This window comes from Dermacentor silvarum, chromosome 2, assembly GCF_013339745.2.
Source record: "Dermacentor silvarum isolate Dsil-2018 chromosome 2, BIME_Dsil_1.4, whole genome shotgun sequence".
Classification (NCBI taxonomy): domain Eukaryota; kingdom Metazoa; phylum Arthropoda; class Arachnida; order Ixodida; family Ixodidae; genus Dermacentor; species Dermacentor silvarum.
In genome coordinates this window covers 213,497,321-213,516,059 of record NC_051155.1, presented here as the reverse complement: position 1 = coordinate 213,516,059, position 18,739 = coordinate 213,497,321, and the positions used below count along the sequence as shown (strand labels likewise).

The following is an 18,739-nucleotide window of genomic DNA, read 5'->3' as shown; positions in this document are numbered from 1 at the left end:
AGGGTTGGACAAGCTTCGCGTGCACCCCTGTTCCCGGTAGAGGGGTATTAAGCTTTTTTTTTTTTTTTTTTTTTCATGGCATTCATTTTCGAGGGCTATGGATACGACTGAGTGACGTCTACCAGCCTCCCTTCATGTCACTCGCCAACGCGTGCTTCCTATCACTCACCAATCAGCCTCGGTGACGATTCTAGGAGAAAAATCTTTGTTGGCGTTTTCTTTTCTTTTTTTTTTTTATTACAACTGGTTGAGGCGGATATAACCGCCGAGGCGTCACTCGAAATCCCCGCGGGAATGCCTTCTCAGCACGATGGGTGGCAGTTGCGGTGGCCTGTGGTACGTGGGGTTCCTCCGCGGCTGCTGCAGCTCGGGTGCTCTGTTCAAGCGAGGCGACGGCAGCTCCTGCGAACAGATCGAATTATGCAGATGCGTTTTCTGGGTCACGAAGATGAAAACGATGTATGATGATCGTAGAGGGTAGAATTGAGAGGGGTACATGTAAAACAATATTATCGTCAGCTGTTATTGTCAGCTGATTGGGCCCGCGCACGCTAAACTACGAACACCAGCTGACGACCTCAATTCTCTGGTGGTATAAGGGCACTGCGTAACACTAACGCTACAACCTGTCAGCGCACTATGAAAATAAAAGTAGCGAGCGAAAGAGAGCTTGCCCAACTCTGACCGTCGATGTGCACTCACCCTGCGCAGCACCGTGTTGGCGAGGATGAGCACGATGGACACGATCGCGGACACCGCCGGTATGGCCACAAAGACGAAGACTGGTATGAAGCCTGCAGTGACACGAAGAAAGAATGACCCTGAGCACCAGAGTTTAAATTGCATTGGAAGCGCTTGCAGTTAGAGCTTACGCACAACTGCGTGCGCACGCACGCACGCACGCACGCACGCACGCACGCACGCACGCACGCACGCACGCACGCACGCACGCACGCACGCACACACACACACACACACACACACACACACACACACACACGCACGCACGCACGCACGCACGCACGCACGCACGCACGCACGCACGCACACACACACACACACACACACACACACACACACACACGCACGCACGCACGCACGCACGCACGCACGCACGCACGCTCTAACCTGGTGAATTTCGGTATAACTGAACAGCCAAAAGAAACAGAATCTGTTTTGCGTGACAAAGTTATTAAAAAAACCTCTTTGAAACAAAATTAGGATTGAGCTGCACGTCAGTGGCTCGAATTCATAGGCTCGGTAAACCTTCCTCAAAGCGACCAATTATCCTTTATTTTCAGGATTTTAACGAAAAAGAAGCAGTCCTTAGAAATGCCAAGCTTAAAGGGACGGACATAAGTATTCAAAATGATTACTGCACAGACACACTGCGAAAGAGAAAACTGCTATGGGATTGCGCGAGGGAAGATAAAGTCATTGACTATAGTACATGATAAGATCCGTATTGACGACAAGATGTGCACGTGGGACGACACTTCTAATTCCCGTAAATCATTACTTTTCACAGATTCTAAGAATTTCGAATGGCGTCCCTTAGGTTAGCATTTTAGGGCCAATCCTGTTCAATATATACATAAATGATATCCCTAGCATCAATGCAAAATACGTTACATATATGCAGACGACACCGGTCTATTCTTCTCTTCCAATGACATATTTACAACGCTTATAGGAGATACCGCAAACCGCGCGCGCTCATCACTTGCCACATGGTCGTCAGTTAATTCACTAAAGAGAAACAAAAAGAAAACTAAAGCAGTATACTCTTTCTCCCTAAAAGAAAACAGGTATTTTACCGCCCTTCTTTATACCTGAGTGGCACTGTGATCGAGTCCGCAGACACTTTCAAATCATTGGGAGTAACATTCAGCAGCAGTACGATGACATGGGATGCCATGTTAATAATATTTCAACACTTTCTAGAATCATCGGAAAGACTTCGCGTAACAGGTGTATTTTACCTACCAAAACTAAGATTACTTCGTATTATGCATTTTTTTTATTCCCACCTAAGCTATATATTGTCTCCTTGTCTGGGGTAACACAACGGTTAACGTTATAAAACTGCAAACCTTGCAAAAGAAAATGCTCCGCGCAATTGTCAACGGGTCGTATGATTCGTCCACTAGGCAAGTTTACCTACTTTTAATATTGTACCTGTCAACAAATTAGTTGACTACAGATTTGCATGCTTCCATAAAACAATAATAATTTAAAAAATAATTCATTTATTTCTCAAATTGTTCCATGTCTCATCCACTTACATGTCGCCACTCATCGTATGACATCAGAGTAGAGAGTAATTTTGTATTACCAAAGTGTAGAACTAACTATGGGTTTTCTAAGCTACCGTGATGCCAAGTTTTTGCATGTTAACTTACTGTACCACTCTGTGTTATAGCTTTACAATTACTTGCATTACTTATCGTTGCCGACTACGAGACATACAAGTGTACATAGACTTGTACACTTTTTTTTGTGTGTGCAGTGGTTGCTTTTTGCCTTGTGCCTATACTGCTGACTTGTAGGGGTGGTGATCGAGGCCCGTCAAGCGGTGTATAATTCGCTGCTTCTTTCTCGCCATCCTCTGTTTGTATGTACAAACTGAAATAAAGATTTACTTATATGTGTAAGAAAACCCTTTCTAAGGAGTGCGTACAAACACCTCGCATAAAGGGAGTTTGAAGGGCGCAACAGCGGGTGTATACGTAAAACACCCATTTAACACACTTACGGGCACGAACATGCTACTGCTGTACACTCTAAAAACAGTTTACACCCTTCGGTGCGTGTCTTTGTCCCCCAACGATAATCGTCATCTTTCTTGCTTGCGTTCCTTTTCTTGAAAACTCTGCGCTCGCTACTTTTCTGGCAAGAATGATATGTTATGCTGAAAACGCGCAAGCCGTTCGTGACCTTAAACTGCGGGGTGCGCAGCGTTAAAGAAAGGAAAGATACGCAAGGTGGGTGACGATTACTCGTATTACACTCTAGAAAATGTTTCACCCTTGTCTGTCTTCTTTCCTTAATTCTTTCAACGCTCGGATGCATCGACGCTCGGACGTGGCAAATCGGTTTTATACATATTTCACAAATCCTTAACGCTTACTACACGCGTTAGCTTCTCATGATGCTTTAGTGGCAAGTGTGACAAGCCTGCATGTCCTCCGTCAGGAGCGACGGCTACATAGACGACAAATAATTCAACACAGCGATTTAGGTTGAATCGCCAGATAAAGCGTATGGCTGACAATCCATTGGGACCTTCCAAAAGAGCAAGGTTTGCTGCGACCGGCATTAGGTGGCTAAAACTATGCAAATCTGCGGCCACACGCTAATACACAACTCAATGCGATATACTTGTAAACCTAGTTGTGACTACTTTCACTGTTCCGATGGTATACTCAGCCGCGGCTTCTGTGGTAATCCGATTTGGTACAGAAACCGAATAGTCGTAAATTTACTTTAACCATCATTATTCTCCGTCTACCTAAATTTTTCTACATTGAAGCAAAAATAAAAATATTGTAGTTCTATTGATAACGGAAGCCCGTATTTTTTTAATATTTGTATTTGAATTGATTACAAGATCTCATTGTTCGAGCACTCCTGCTATGCACTACCAACATAAATTAAACGCGAAAAATTCTGAAACTACTTCAATGCGTAGTTCCATTTCCAGATTCATCATCTGTATTTGTAACAGTGGCTTGTTACAGAGTCCAAAACGTGCGCTCAGTATTATATACTCCATACTTATAAACTGGCTCCAGAGCGATTACGCGTTGTACTTACATGTATAACTACGCGTAAAACGCGTTACGATCAGTTATTCGATTCCTGCTTGTGTTTCAATTTATGCACTTCTACATGAGTCTCTGTACGTGATCTGGAACTTTAGGCAAATTTTCTACCTGTGCTGATTCATTCGCTGAAAGGCATCCAAATTCAAAACTATACAGTCAACTCCCGGTTAGGGAGCGTATACATGCACAGCGCTTGCATGCAGGCTCTCTACTCCTGGTAATTTGAAGCGGCCATCTAGAGTCCATCGTCATCTTTACCGGCCGCTTTTTATTTATGGCGCGCTCAGGTGCATGTGCATGCGAATGTACCTCATCCCTCGTGCTGCATGCTGCGAGGTTAGAAAAATAGAAGAAAAAAAAAGTTTCTTCTGCTCCTGCCATCGGCCTGAACGGTCCTTAGTTCTTTCGCTCGCTGGCTCACGCATTGTTATAGTGGACCTAACCTCGGTTCCTATATGAGCAATTTATTTATTGACCTCTATGGGACAGCGCTGTGATTGCCAGGCGACATCATGCTGAGCAGACGAAGCAGACTACTGAATACGCATGGGCCGTAACATGAAACAAAACAAGAGGGAACGGATGGCTTCACGGGCAGGAGCGTCAGCCACTAAAGGATAAAAATAAGACAGCTTCACTCCTGCGGAAGCAATAGCGCCGTCTGCTGAATTTCTTTTGTTTTCAAGATTCTTGTAGCGCTAGAAGGGGGCGCGGGTGGGGGTCGTAATAACTGAAACGACATGCTTTCTCGTTTAAACTTAAACGAGTTTTTCTTCCATAACCAATTTATTGTTTCTCACCAGGGCTTTAAGTGCATTCGAATTAAACAGAAAGCCGAATTAACCGAAGTCTAATTAACCAGAGTCGACTGCGCAGTGATATATGAAACACGTACGAAAGGGGTATGGCTATATACCGTGGAATCTCGTTCATACACGATTCTGCATAATACGTCTTTCGGGATAATACGTTTCCTTTTCTTTTCCCGATAATATGATTTGGCTGGATAATACGTTTCCTTTTCTTTTCCCGATAATATGATTTGGCTGGATAATACGTTGGATGATACGATTTTCGGATGATACCCTTTATTTTCCGGTTTCCGTGAAGATCATATCAAAGAGATTCTAGTGCAAATAGGTATGCAAATATGCGTCCTCTTACTCGGGTTTATGAGCACGATGGGCTGCGACTTGAGGGGGCGGCTGAAGAGCCTCTCGGTCTTGTTGGCATCCAACCAGCGGTAGGCGCGCATGCTGAACACGTACTTGGTGAACGCCTGCAGGTGTCGAAGAGCAACCGAGGAACCACTCACGTCCGTCGAGCAGTTCTCGGGCGGCAGCGCGGCTGCACCAGCAGCGCCGGCAACTGCGGCGTGGTGGCTGCCTTCGGCGGAGCCGCACCAGCTGACCACGTAGCCGTCGCTCGTGTCATCCTGGGGCCACCAGTAGAGCCATATCTCCGACCAGCTTTTCACCACGCCCGTCGAGAAGCAAGGCCGGTCGGGTGCTGCGATTTTTAGAGCCGTAGCTCTACTATACTTCAGGTACAAACCCAGAAAACGCCTCGTTCCGTACATCTGACCTTCAAGCTCAGCCAAGGTCAAACTCGGACTTAGCCTGCCACTACCGGCGGCTGCTGCGTCCTTCGCGTGGGCACCCATATCTTGAAAGCGATCTGCGATGTGGACGAAGTGTGCGGTGGTGCGGACCTCATCTTAAAAGCTATCTGCGATGTGTACAAAGTGCGCCGAGTGTTGGTAGCTTCGTATGCGCTGTGCTTTCGACGCTTAGTTCGCGTTGAAGCGAGATGCAGCTGCAAGGTCAATTCGCTCGCTGCTGCTGACGCGCCGAGCAGCGTCTGCATGTGTGTTGTCTTGTGGTGCAATTGTAGACGTGTAGTTGCTGACGGCGCCGAACAGCGTGTGTATACTTCCTTTCCCAAAGCAAGTAAAACCGTGCTATCGCTCGAAAAACTTGGTTTAACCGTGTTCAACCACGGCCAATTTTTTGTTCAGTGACGACGGACACAGACCGAACTCTAAAATAAGGCTTCCTTACTGGTTTCCGGCAGTGCCGTATGTGCATGTACGCGTGCTCTGACGCGTAGCCTTATACGTAGCAGTTTGCGTGCTGGAGTTACAATGTTCCTTAAGTCAATGTATACGTTTAAGGTCAGGGATCAAATACACAAAGTTGTTCGTTCATATAATACATCTGTTTGCAATTTGTCGGCCGCATTCGTTATTAACATGACCCTACTTAACGATTGGCTAACACTTGCTCTCGCGAAGTTTCTTTTTTTTTTTTTTCGATACAGGCCCTCATAAACTCTGATGGACAATGGACTGGCAAGGTGACAGGAGGAGGAGTGGAGGAGGTTTCTTGAAGCTCAGGCTTCGTAAACTTGGTCTATGTAGTTTAAGTGCTTCGGTCGGGGACGCCTCGGCATCAGGCTTTAGCCGCAGCCATGCGACTCAAATGTGGATGTTGTTTGAATCTGTGAGTGATTTCCTTCAAGCAACAAAACGTTTGGCATGGTAATTCATACTTTCTCCATTGTCCCTGTAGTGTTTCGTCACAATGATTTTTATTTAATCGTTCAGTGAATCTCATTTCCGCATCTTTTAAGTCTAATTGTCCGTTCATCTAGCCTAAATACTGAATTTCACGTATACACTCCTCTTGCTGGTTTGTAAATTTTACTAGCTCTTTCTTTCACACATGTAGTTATAATAATGTGTGCGCTTTCTACAACTAGCACATTTTTGGCCCATGTACCGTAATCTGGGAATACGTGTCATTAATGTTTAACGTTCATCATCATCATTATCATCATAATCTTCATGATAAGACGAAGAAAACGCCTGCGGCGTGTGTTGTAATTTTTCGCTTCATGTACTTCCCGTGTGTTACCGAGGCTGACGATGCACTGCGGAATCATCTATTCCGAGATATGCGGCGCCATCAAACTCGCCATAAAAGTTCACTGTTGTTCCACTTACTTTGTTTTAACAAAACGCTCTTTTATGCATTGAAGCACAAAAGTAACTGGAACGCCAATACATTTCGTCCCACACTGTGGGAAATATCTCGAAACTAGTATACATGTCGTAAAGTGATTAATTAAGAAGTGAATTTCCGTTAATTCGTTGAATGTGTGTTTTGATTTTTCGTGCAATAGCAGTGTGTGCCTTTTGGAACAATATAGCTCAGGGACAAGAATGATACTATCTGCCACAGGTGATTAAAAAAAATTCTTATAATTTAATAATGACCACCCCGTGTAGTGTCCTTTGAACGTTACCAGTGTCACAACGCTACACCTCTGCCCCCATTAGGTATAGATGCTCCCGTCAGTTGCACTTAACACGTCTCAATCATTATGTTTGGTCGTTTTCTGTTCCGCAAGCTCTGCACCCCGTGTACAGTACACAACAGCAACTGAAACAGCGCACGCACCGAGCCTCTTGCTGCGAAAGTTTTTCTGGTAGAGCGTGGTGCCGTCGTGGCGGCGCATGTAGATGGCGATGCGGAAGCGCCACAGGTCGGTGGGCACCAGGAACTGGCCGCTGTCCCCGCGCACCTGCTCCTCGAAGCACTCCATGTAGCAGTTGCCCTCCGAGGCGCACACCTTGGCCGTGAACGACTGGTCGGTGGCCCGCGCACCACGCCAGCGGACGCCCACCGCGAAGTCCGACTGGGCCACCGGCTCGAACTTCAACACTGCGCGTGTACGCGTGTGGCGGCGACACAAGGAAGTGAATGAAACTTTAACTTAAGGAGATGCTGGTTACAAGCGGTGCCACGGGACATTTTAGCGGGGAAGGGGAAATCTGGGCTAATTTCGACCACGCGGGTTTCTTTTAACTAAATATACTCAAAGCGAACGGTTCGTGAGCGTTTTAACGGCGGAGCTGCTTAAGCCGGCCGTAAGTTGTGCTGCGAGCCGCAACACATCGCCGAGCTATGACGTCACTGCGATGCCTAGCAACCACCTCGGGGAGCGGCGTGTGCTTTGCCCCCTCTCCGTGCCGTGCCAACACCACCTAGATTCTAGGTGGCGTTGGCCGTACACGTGTTGCCGTACACAGAGCATGCGCGCGGCGCGCGCATGCTCGGGAGAGAGAAAGAGAAAATGAGAGTGAGAGAGAGAGAAATAAATTGTAGCAGCATCAACGAGGCAACGCGCAGAGCTGCTGCTGACGCCGTCCGCGTTTCCCCGCGTTCGCGCCGAACGCGCGCGGTGTCCGTGACTGCAGCAGGCGCCTCTGGCGGCGGCTCGGCAGGTTTCGACCAGCCACGCCCCGGCAAGTGTGGAGGCGCAGCTTGGCCGTGACGTCACCGGGGAGATAAAGCTCGGAGCCGCCGCTACGGCGGCAGAACTCTCGTTGACTTTGTGGCGAGTACATGTATAGCCTTGACATTGGACGACCAAAGAAGATCTGGACACCCGAAGAAGAAGCCGCTCATCTTGAAGCGCGTCGCGCGGCCAAGCGAGAATCTGCGCGTCGGCGGCGAGCCGATTCGGAATACCGTGCCCAGCAGCACTTAGCATTTCCTAGCAAAACTTAGCCAAGCCTAGCAAAACCTGGAAGAAGCTAGGTCGATCACCAGCTCCGCTGTTTACTCCAGCCTTGCACTACTAGTGCAAGTTACCCACGTTTTTTTTTTTTTTTTTTTGCGTTTGATTGACCTTCATCGGAAAGCGGCCGTCGCGTCCGCTCAGCAACGGAACGCTATATACATGTATATACAGTCAAACGTCTCTATAATTAAGTGCTTGGGACCTCCAAAATCCTTCGTTATACAGGTCACTTCGTTGTAAAGGTCGGGCACCGTACTGCTCACGCTTGAGCATGACTAAGCACGTTCACCAAAAGAAAACCTTAATTTAAAATGCATTCAATAGATATTAAGTCAAATAAGTCACTATTTTTTTTGTGTGTACACACATTATCTGGCAGAATGTGCGACTGCAGCTAACCTTATTGCACAGAGGCTCACAGAATATATGCTCCGCGGCGAAACGCGGGAGTTGCGCAGAGTAAAGCTGCAGATCGTCGAATGCCGCTATCGCCTTCCCTGCCGTCAAAATTCTTGGTTGAGTAAAGGATCTTCATCACTCTTACCTTCAGTGACATTCGCGTCCTTTCCCTGCTAACTGACTTTGAAGACGTCATCGGTAATTTACGGTTACATCATCACGTCGTCATTAACTGCGACGCATTGGTCAGTCGTCGCACCCGCGGATGTGCTACAACAAACTGCGTACGAGTTTAGCGATTCCCGAAACGGTGCGGCAGGACTACTACTGTCATCGGCGCGCTATCAAGTTCGTCGCTATAGCGCTGCCGTTAGCGCTAGCGCTCAGCCTACCTTGGTGACGTCTGCGGAGGGCAGTGGCGGCACCGCTATACGTGGCGTTCGTTGTAATTAATGCAACAGATCAGCCGTCGGGGACGCCTAACTTTCTTCGTTGTACAAGCAGATTCGTTGTCGTGGTCATTGTTGTAGAGGGGTTCGCAATACATATGAGAGATAGAAATTCGGCCGGGACATAATGAATTGTTCTTTATACATCTAATTTCGCTGTAGACGTTCGTTGTAGAAAGGTTCGACTGTGTTGCTACTGGGCCACCGCGGCGGGTGTGTTTTGATGGAAGCAGAAGGTATACTGCAGGCGCTGTGCAAGCCCAGTAACAATATTCTCACTTAAATAAATCTCTTCAACACGAAGGCCTACAATATACTCTAGGCACCGTTCATACATGAACTTGGGTAAGTTTTTTTTTAAAACATATGTCTTTCTCCGAAACCAACCTCGGAACAATTTGGGGCAATGAGTATACACACCGGGTATATGTGCCGCTCTTCAATGAACCTTTTTTGACTTCAACTTGGGTTTTCGGTGCTGCGCGGAATCTCCCGTGCTGGGAGAAATCAAACCTGCTTGTTGTACATTCAGACAATTTTAATTGTCTGAATATATTCACACACGAGCCACGTGGGGACTTCCCGGCGGCGCCGCTATAGATGCCGCCAGAGGGAAGCGCGAGAGATGAGCACGGCTGTATACAAGCCTCACACGTGACGCGTTTCGGCGGTGCATGGGGATACGGTGCGTCGCTACATTGCTTCAATGCTAATCGAATTAACGTTATCGTAAGATGGGTTCTGCGAGAATTTTTCGCAGTACCGGAGCCTTATGCCATATTGGCGAGGTTGTGAACGATGCAAATGACGACGGCGGGAGATTGGGTACAGACGTTCACTAAAGAGAAAAAATAAAAAAAAATCCACCCGTGGGGCTAATCTTTTCTTCCAACAATGATCGTCATCTACCTTGCATGCCTTCCCTTTCTTCAACGCTACACGCCCGGAACTTTCAGGCAACGAATGACTTGCGAGTACAGCGTGACATGTAGCGTCCCCGACAAAGAAGCAGCGAACGCAGTTAAATTACTGTATTCTAATACATTATAGCTAAATAAACGAAGTGTACGCATTAATGATGACGATTATCATTGGGAAGGGGGGGGGGGGGCAAAATAAGCCGTAAAGTTCGTAAAATCTCTTTAGCGTGCTGATATATAGCACGCGCTCACAGGGGTCTCTAGTCCAGAGCGACGTGCAGAATGTCCTGTTGCTGAAGCCACCCACGCAGCGTCGGCACACGTCCACCCCGCAGAAAGTCAGGTTCGTGTTGCCGGGGAAGTCGCCCAGCACGTCCGCCGTCGTGTTGTCGATCAGTCGGCATCGGATGGTGGCCGCCGCCGCCGCCGCCGATCCAGCAGGGGGCAGCGACGGAAGCCGCGCGGGGATCACGAAGGCGCTGCGCCGCTGTGGCGACGCCTGCGCGCAACATCGTGTACTGGTCAGGTATGTAGTACGCGACATCCAACATTAGTAGCATGCTTTATTTGCACAAAACAAAATACAGTATTGCGGAGGGAAAGTGGGGAAAAAGCTGCTCGCGGCAGTTTTACCATGCCCCAAATGCCCGTAAAACAACCCTAAACAAAAGCATTGCCTACGAGATTTCGATGGCCGTATACATCTAATGAGACTCTCAGGAGCAGTTGAAAAGTCAACATATATGCGTTACAATCCACACGATCTTAAAATTCACACATCGCGTGCGTGCGTGCGTGTTCGTGTGTGTGCTACGAAGTATACATTGGCGTTCCAGTTAACAGTTTTCAGTTAACAGTATTATAAAAACGCGCCTCTAACCGTTGGCGACGACCTTGACTGGAACGCCGACGCATTGTTTAGCAGATTTCGGTGCTCATAAGTGGTGCTAGTCTTAAAATTTATGCTAAGCGGACATGCCTTCACTACTCCTGGGCTTCAATTTCGAATTTACATTATATGCCCTAAAGCTAGTAATTAATAAGTTAATTAAAATATGTTCGTCAATTAACAATATTACCGTCTTTTTTTTTCTGATGTTCGCGTGCTATGAAGCCTCTGCAAAAGCGGCAGGGTCCTAGATATAACAGTTTCCTTAAAAAAAAAGAAAAAAAAAAAGGACTTCACATAATATCTTCTTGTAGACGCGTATACGCTAGTATACGTCTCCACTACGCTAAAGTTTAAGTCACGCAGGCTGTCTTGCGTACAAATGCTGCAGTTATTTTAAATTAATTTGCAGAACTCGTATATCTTCGTGATAGCCTTCCCCTTTCTATTATATCCTCTTTACATACTCTTCCTCCTTGCCCTTTACTCCCATACCGGCCCCTACCCACCTCTGCTAGCCGGAGTTTAGCAGCCAGCTACACAAGCTACAGACCGTTGCAGTGCTGTGAGCAGCTATTTCCTTGCTTCCTCTTTTCACAGCTATGAAATGAAATAAACCACCGACTACTATACTTGGTCTCGAGTTACTTTACGTTCTATATAAGCAGAACCTACATGCGCATTGCAGTTGCCATCGCGTACCTGCGCTAGCTCGGCATTGCCGAAGCAACCGGCGAAAGAGTCGCGCACGTGGCACAGCGCTCCCCTGCGGCTGGCGCTGCAGTTGAAGGCGCCGAAGTGGCGGCTCATGGCCGCCGACGGGCCATAGCAGAGGCAGAATCTGTCGGCCTTCGGGTTACTGCGTCGCTTCCAGAGGTACAAGATCGACTTATTCATGAACAGGAATTCGTGGACTTCGAAAAGGTTGGAAGAAGTCCCCGGTCCCGGTAACTGCGGCAGAGAGAGACGGGGTGAGAGATGGACTCTGCTGCGACACACGTCACTCAGTTTGTGAAAGCATAACTTTTCGTGACGAGTATTCCTAATAAGACAGCTAAAAAAAAAAAAAACACACACACAAAAAAACGCGAGCGACAATTTACACAAGGTACAGCCGAGAAGACGACAGCTAACTCTTCGTCAGTGCCTCTATCATTCACGGCCGGATAGATGATGGGCGTCGACGTTAGTGTTGTTCATTGCGTCATTCTCGGACAGAAAAGTGCAGTTGCCTACGAAAGAAAGTAAGCTATTGAGACGAAGATACCGCTGAGATAACTGTCATTAGAGAGACAATTAAACGAAGAGGGAAAGGTAGGGAGGTTAAACAAGAAAGTGCCCGGTTGGCAACCCTACACCTGAGGAGGGGGAAGGAGACGAATAGATAAGAAGAGAAAATAAAAATAATAGAGCCAGTCATTCGAACTGGCGGGCACCTAGCTTTCGCTAGGTGTATGCCCACCAGTTAAAACCGGACACAACTCTTTTGGCGAAACTTTTGATGAAACGGTATCCAAGCTCGCGAAATTAGGGTAAATTACCGAGAGAAATGCCATCGCCATTTTTCAGTAGCACACGCAAAAAAAAAAAAAAAAGAGTACCGTTGTTTGGCACCCGCTCGTTGTTTATTTGGCAAAAGATTTGTCAAACGAAAACCACACGTGTCCAATGCTTTAGTCTTGCCATACGTGACTCGTCGATGGAACTATAAAAGAACGTGCTGGCCTGGTTACTCACCGAGGAGAGGTAAAGCAGCAAAGTTGTGAGACCGGTGCGCATCTCACTAGAAACAGGAAGAGAGAAACGCGACACACAGAGGGATTAGGGCAAGCGTAAACAGTCGAGCGAGACAAGGAGAATAAAGACACAATCTAACCTGCAGTTCTTGCTGGCAAACGGAGGAAAAATACCTCGAGCGACCTTGGATCGCGCAGCGAGTAGGCTTCTTCTGCCTCTTCGTCACCTCTTTCGCTGCGCACGTGCCCAAAGTAGAAGCGGCGATGGATCGCTACTGCTCGCGTGATTCTATGAGTAAACTTCGGCGTTTTCACGTGAAACCTAGAAAAGCAAATGGAAAATTCAGTTTTGCCAGAAAAGGAGCGCAGCATCTCAAAAGGCGCCCATTCCGCAGTATCTAAGGTATATGCATGCGCAGTACGCATTCGAAACTCCCGCTTTCACTTCCACGTCATGAGGCTCCGTCTGCCAGCCGCTGTACAGGATGTCTTTTTTTTTTTTTTTTTAGCTGCACCAAATTTTAAAAAAAATTGCCTGTGGCAGTTAGCAACAATTCTAACCCTCGATATAAATTACATGATGAGGTGGTCATTACTTCTACAATACATTGAAATGCTTAATTGAATAATTAACATAATAGCACTAATGATATTTTTAATTATTTATTTTACGGCACGTATTTTAATCTACGGATTGTAGCCGGTGAGTTCGCATGGCATATACACTTGGAACGAATTCTCACGACTCCACCAGTTTCGACATATTAGTTTTCAAATTGTTCTACGAAATGCAATGGTGTTTCAGTTAATTTATTGCTTCAGTGTATAAAAGAGCCGTTCTCACAAAAAAAGTAAGTGGAACAACAGTGCATTTTTTTTACCGCAACTTTGACGGCGCATATCTCGAAACCAGTGCTATCCTCAGAATTCGTTCCTAATCGATATGCCTTGCAAACTCATTAGCTACAATTCGGAGATTGAAATATGTGCGCTGAAGTAATAAATTATAAAAGTTTATTAGCGTGATTATGTAAATTATTCTATTAAGGATTTAGCTTTCTCGTAGAAGTAGTGGTCGCCTCATATCGAGTTATTTAAAAGATCAAGGGTTAGAATTGCGCTATTTGTCACAGGCATATTTTAAAATTTGGTGCAGCTAAGAAAAAGACACCCTATATATCAGTTGCACACAACTTGTAGTTACTGTAAGTTTTGAATTCCTGCTGCAAATACCCATTGGTTCGCTAAGCATCGCACAGGGTGCACACGGCTGCACGAAGAACCCCCTACCTGAGCGAAAAGGAGTGCAGTTTACGGAAGCGGCAAAATATGTGCGACTGTATTTCGCGAAAGGAATGTCTAACATGCGTCAGCCTTTTAAAGCGAAGATGTCTTAGCGAACCCTCCCGGACTTTGCTGACCATGGATGTTAAGTGCTGCAGCTGTCTTGCCGAATAGTTCATACAAAGAAAATAAGACAAATACGTGGCTGAATGTGGGATCGAACCTGTCTTCCTTACAACCATGCGCTAGGCTTCTTTAAATGCGTAAGCATTTCTTTGGATACCCAACGAGAAAACTGTCCGAGCGTCCGTCCGTCATGCGCGTAAGACGATCGCTTTCAAGCCAGCTGTGGAAGAAGACGACGACGAACGCGAGGGGCAGTATGGGAACGCAGGCAACAACAACAACAACAACAACAACAACAACAACAACAACAACAACAACAACAACAACAACAACAACAACAACAACAACAACAACAACAACAACAACGCTGGCACGATAAGTGCACCGGAACCAGCTGTGGCAGAAGACGCGAACGCGCGAGCAGTGGCACGAGGGGCAGTATGGGAACGCTGGCATAGGGTGTGCTCCAATTCTGGCTAGCATCGGAGACTGTCTACGTAGGCAGCTGAGGAGGCAGCCGAGACAGCTTGGAGGCCATGTAATGGAACGCGTTTCGAGCCGTCTGGATGACGTATCGAAGACGCGTCTGCAACGAGGCGCCACCTCGCGGCGACAAGAAAAAGTTGAAAAGAGCACGCATTATTTCTGTATTTGAAGTCCTTGCGCCTGCGAACCTATGAAAAACACGATGTGACTTACATTAAGGGCGTAGGAAAGCACGTCTACGTTTTGTTGTGCGCAGACGACCTTCCTGTCGGCTTTCCATGCATCCTGTTCAGCCGCCATCTTGTTTGGACAGGAAAGTAGCCTGTATCGTTTCCGATTTCGATGCTGTCTTCGCGAAGCTGTCTACTTTGACGCCTTCGTGAGAATTGGAACGAGACTTAAGATGGCCGCTGTCCACTTAGCCGTCTACTTTGCCGCCTTAGGCGAGTATTGGAACACAGCTGCACTAGAGCCAGCTGTGGCAGAAGACGACGACGACGACGAAGGCGCGGGCATTGGCACGAGCGTGTCTCTGTGACCACGTGACGAGTGCAATCGGGCACGCTCTAAGCACACCTTTAGTAAGCCAGAACAATGCATCCTATATTGGCCAGAACTGTGAAACAGCCGTGGCTTCCGATCGGAACGTCATAAGCGCACCTGGCGACACCACCTGCAGTAGTTTGCTTGCCTCACGGCATTTGACAAACGCATTTGACCAGGCAAGCTGCCAACAACCGCGCTCGTCGTTCGTTCGACCGCACCGTCGCTTATCCCCACACGGCTCTGACCTTTATGCGCCGTGCATTCGCCGCTCAGTTTCCGTTGAAGCGATAGACCGCACGTACCTTCGCCCGCTGCGCGGCGTATGCGCTCGCTGCCAGCGTTTTGACAGTCGTTGGCTGCAGTCATTCAGTGTGATCTATTCATGTTTGTTTGTGCGCGCTCACACCACGCTTGTTCATTCACTTAGTAATAGCCGGGCCACATTTTCCAACGCACGCTACACATGCAATGCTGCCCAGATCGGCAGTGCAGCACTACAGGTGTGTCCCTTCGCACGCGCTGCCCACGGTAAGCGCTTCTCATCAACACCACCGTTTCACACGCGCCTTCTCGTGGTCATCGAGTCTCTCTTCATGTCGGTCTACTTACGCCGCAGCACACCTGCTTACTTAATCAGCTCATGTTTACTACAATTCATATTGCTACCAAGGCCGCTCACCTTACTTCGTATGACATTGCTGTGTTGCTATCGCATTCATTGCTTCGCCCTTAGGGCGAAACTGTGACATTTTTATCTCTCTCTTCCACAACAGTATGCATACTTCTCCTGTGCCAACGCCAAGTATCATGCTTGCGAAAAAGCACACGGGTGCGCGCCAGTGTTTTCATTTGTCCACAGACGCTGGAATGAAACGGGCGAATGATAGTCAAACTTACCACTGTCTTTGGCGTCACCTCTCCTCAACATGATTCCATGGACAAACATCGCTTTCGTCCTCGTCACTTTACTTCGTCGGCGTTGCTAGTGTGCATTCGCATGAACAGCTGTCAGCGTTCCGGCACTAACTTGTGAACTATGTAGTCAGTACACATAAACATTGCATGACATTACTAAAGTAGCTAACTGTGCGGGGCGCGAGCTTAAACATTGCGAGGTACGGGGCTTACTCTGCAGTTGGCCGAACAAGAGCCCACGCTGGCTTCAAATCGTCGTTTTCTTCACACCATTGGCCTCTTCGTCATCACTGACACTGGTCGTTAGTCATATTACTAGACGCATATAGTACGGCAATGCAGTTGTACACATCGCAACTTTTGTAACATTTCATTAAGCACTTCACGAAAGCTTCGCGTCACATGGATTCCAACATGTGCGTTAAATCTGCACACTATTTCTTTCTTTTAATGATTAGAAAAGTGTGACGTCACGTAGAATGGAGCCAAATGTCGTAAGCTGGCGATTTTAAACATTGATTAGGCATTTATTGAGGAATAACTTTGCAGGCGAACTTTCCCTTCGTGTGTGCATGCGCGCTTAGCCCGCCGCAAAGCGTCCTAGGAAAGCTGGCTTCTTCACAATAACGGACTTTGTAAGGAGAAGCCTACCTTTCTTGAAATCATGTTGCTGCAGTTTTTGAGGAATAATCGATGCTATTGGAAGTCCCTCGGAAAATGACCGGACAATTCAGTGGTGGTCAAGCGGCCGTCGTTCATCAGACTGTCCCTGTCTTCCAAGCGTCCGACAGATGACAAGGACAAGGGCAATCTCATGCTCCTTCTGCGAGGATCATACCGTGTTGCTGTCTGCGGCGCCGGGTGCCACATTTGCCATCGTATGGCCACGAATATTTGGCCGGTTGACCGAATATTCTTAAAGCGAAACTTTATTTGCCTACAACGGTTAACACAAGCGGTTGCTAACTAGAAAATAATTCCGTCTCCGATGGTGGGTCTCGAACCCGGGTCCCGTGCAGTAGGCCGACGCTGTACCGTAGGAATGGGCTAATTTTATGGAGTGTTGGTACCGCGCCGTATAGTAAGCGTCCTTTATTCGATCTACGGCAGCTGAAAAAAAAAAAAAAAAAAAAAAAACAGAAGAGTTAAGAAAGAAAGGCACCTCAACAACGTTTTTCTTTCTTTCTTGTTTTTTTTTTTTTTTAATGGTGAGCACCAGTTGTTTATCCAGTATTCTAGTTTTAGGAAAGGGGGGGGGGGGAGGGGTGCTACCAAAATGTCGAGTGTGTATGTGTGTGTGCGTGCGTGCGTGTGCATATGTGTGTGTGTGCGCGCGCGTGTGTGTGGAAAGAGAGAGGGGAGAGAGCGTTTATTAAGGCTCATTCACGCTAGGCCAACACGACACCAATTTTGGTCTGCCGACTGTTGGCGATAGCAGTTTACAGGCTGGAAAACGGTGTAGCCAACAGTTTAAAGGAAGGAAAAACGCTTTCGCCAACAGTCGGCAGACCAAAATCGGTGTCGTGTTGGCCTAGTGTGAATGAGCCTTTATGCGCTTCTTCGTTATCCTGCATTTTATCATCAGCCACATATATGTCATCTCCTCTTAATCGCCGATGTATGTGATCACCGTCATCGTGGAGGTGCTGTGCCTTCGCCGAGTCTTTCGGTCCGAGTAAAAAGCTGTACGCACTCCTGCCCCAAATATACGGGGCGACCATTTTGACGAACATTAGCGCGAACGAACAATTGGGACGAGAAAGAAATACGATACAAGCACTGTTTCTTTCTCGTCCCTTGTTTTTTTCGCGCTATTTTTTGTCAGTATGGAATACCAACTCGCCCAGAATTCATTACTTCTGTGACCATTTTTAAGTTTTACGGAATATTTAAAGATTACCTGTTGCAGATAACATAGTTCTAGTCCTTGACCGAGCTGGATTATTCAGAGAGGCGGACATTACTTGCACGAGAAATCGAAATACATGTTCAACTAAATAAAGAAAATTACCCAATTTAAGTTTTTAATTAATTACCTAACGGTGCATATTCAATTTACGAATTGTAGCCGGTGAGTTTGCAAGGCGTATCCACTTGGAATGAATTTCCAGAATGACACCGGTTTCGAGATGTACGCCATCAAACTTGCCGTAAAAGTGCACAGTTGTTCCACTTACTTTTTTGACAAAACGTTTTTATGCATTGAAGCACAAAGGTAACTGAACCGCCCATACGTATTTCGCCCCACACTTTGGGAAATGATATCTCGAAAGGGGTGTCATCCTTGAGATTCGATCACTTCAGGTCTTGCAAACTCACCGGCTACAATTCGTAAATTGCAATATGTGCCGTAAAGTAATTAATAATAAGTTATTTAGAAAATTTGTTCATTTATTTAAATATGTGTTTCAATTTCTCGTGCAAGTAATGTCCGCCTCTCTGAATAATCTAGCTAAAGGACTGCAATGGGCATCTGCAATGGGCTATTTTTAAAATTACGGCAAACTGAAACATGATCACCTCATATATGTTGTGGTAGAAATGGCTGTACGGGGTTAATTAACGTGAAAGCATC

At 46.9% G+C, this 18,739-nt stretch overlaps 1 protein-coding gene across 1 annotated transcript; it reads right to left on the bottom strand.

Moving 5' to 3' along the window:
- Positions 1 to 220: 220 nt before the first annotated feature.
- LOC119442573 (uncharacterized) lies at positions 221 to 13,127 on the bottom strand. Its single transcript, XM_037707496.2, has 8 exons — positions 12,948 to 13,127; positions 12,809 to 12,854; positions 11,774 to 12,022; positions 10,435 to 10,681; positions 7,289 to 7,552; positions 4,992 to 5,336; positions 703 to 794; positions 221 to 402 (listed from the first exon to the last, which is right to left on the bottom strand). Exons 2-8 carry the CDS (start codon positions 12,848 to 12,850, stop codon positions 274 to 276), a joined length of 1,368 nt encoding a protein of 455 aa, XP_037563424.1. The 5' UTR covers positions 12,851 to 12,854; positions 12,948 to 13,127; the 3' UTR covers positions 221 to 273.
- Between the last annotated feature and the right edge of the window lie 5,612 nt (positions 13,128 to 18,739).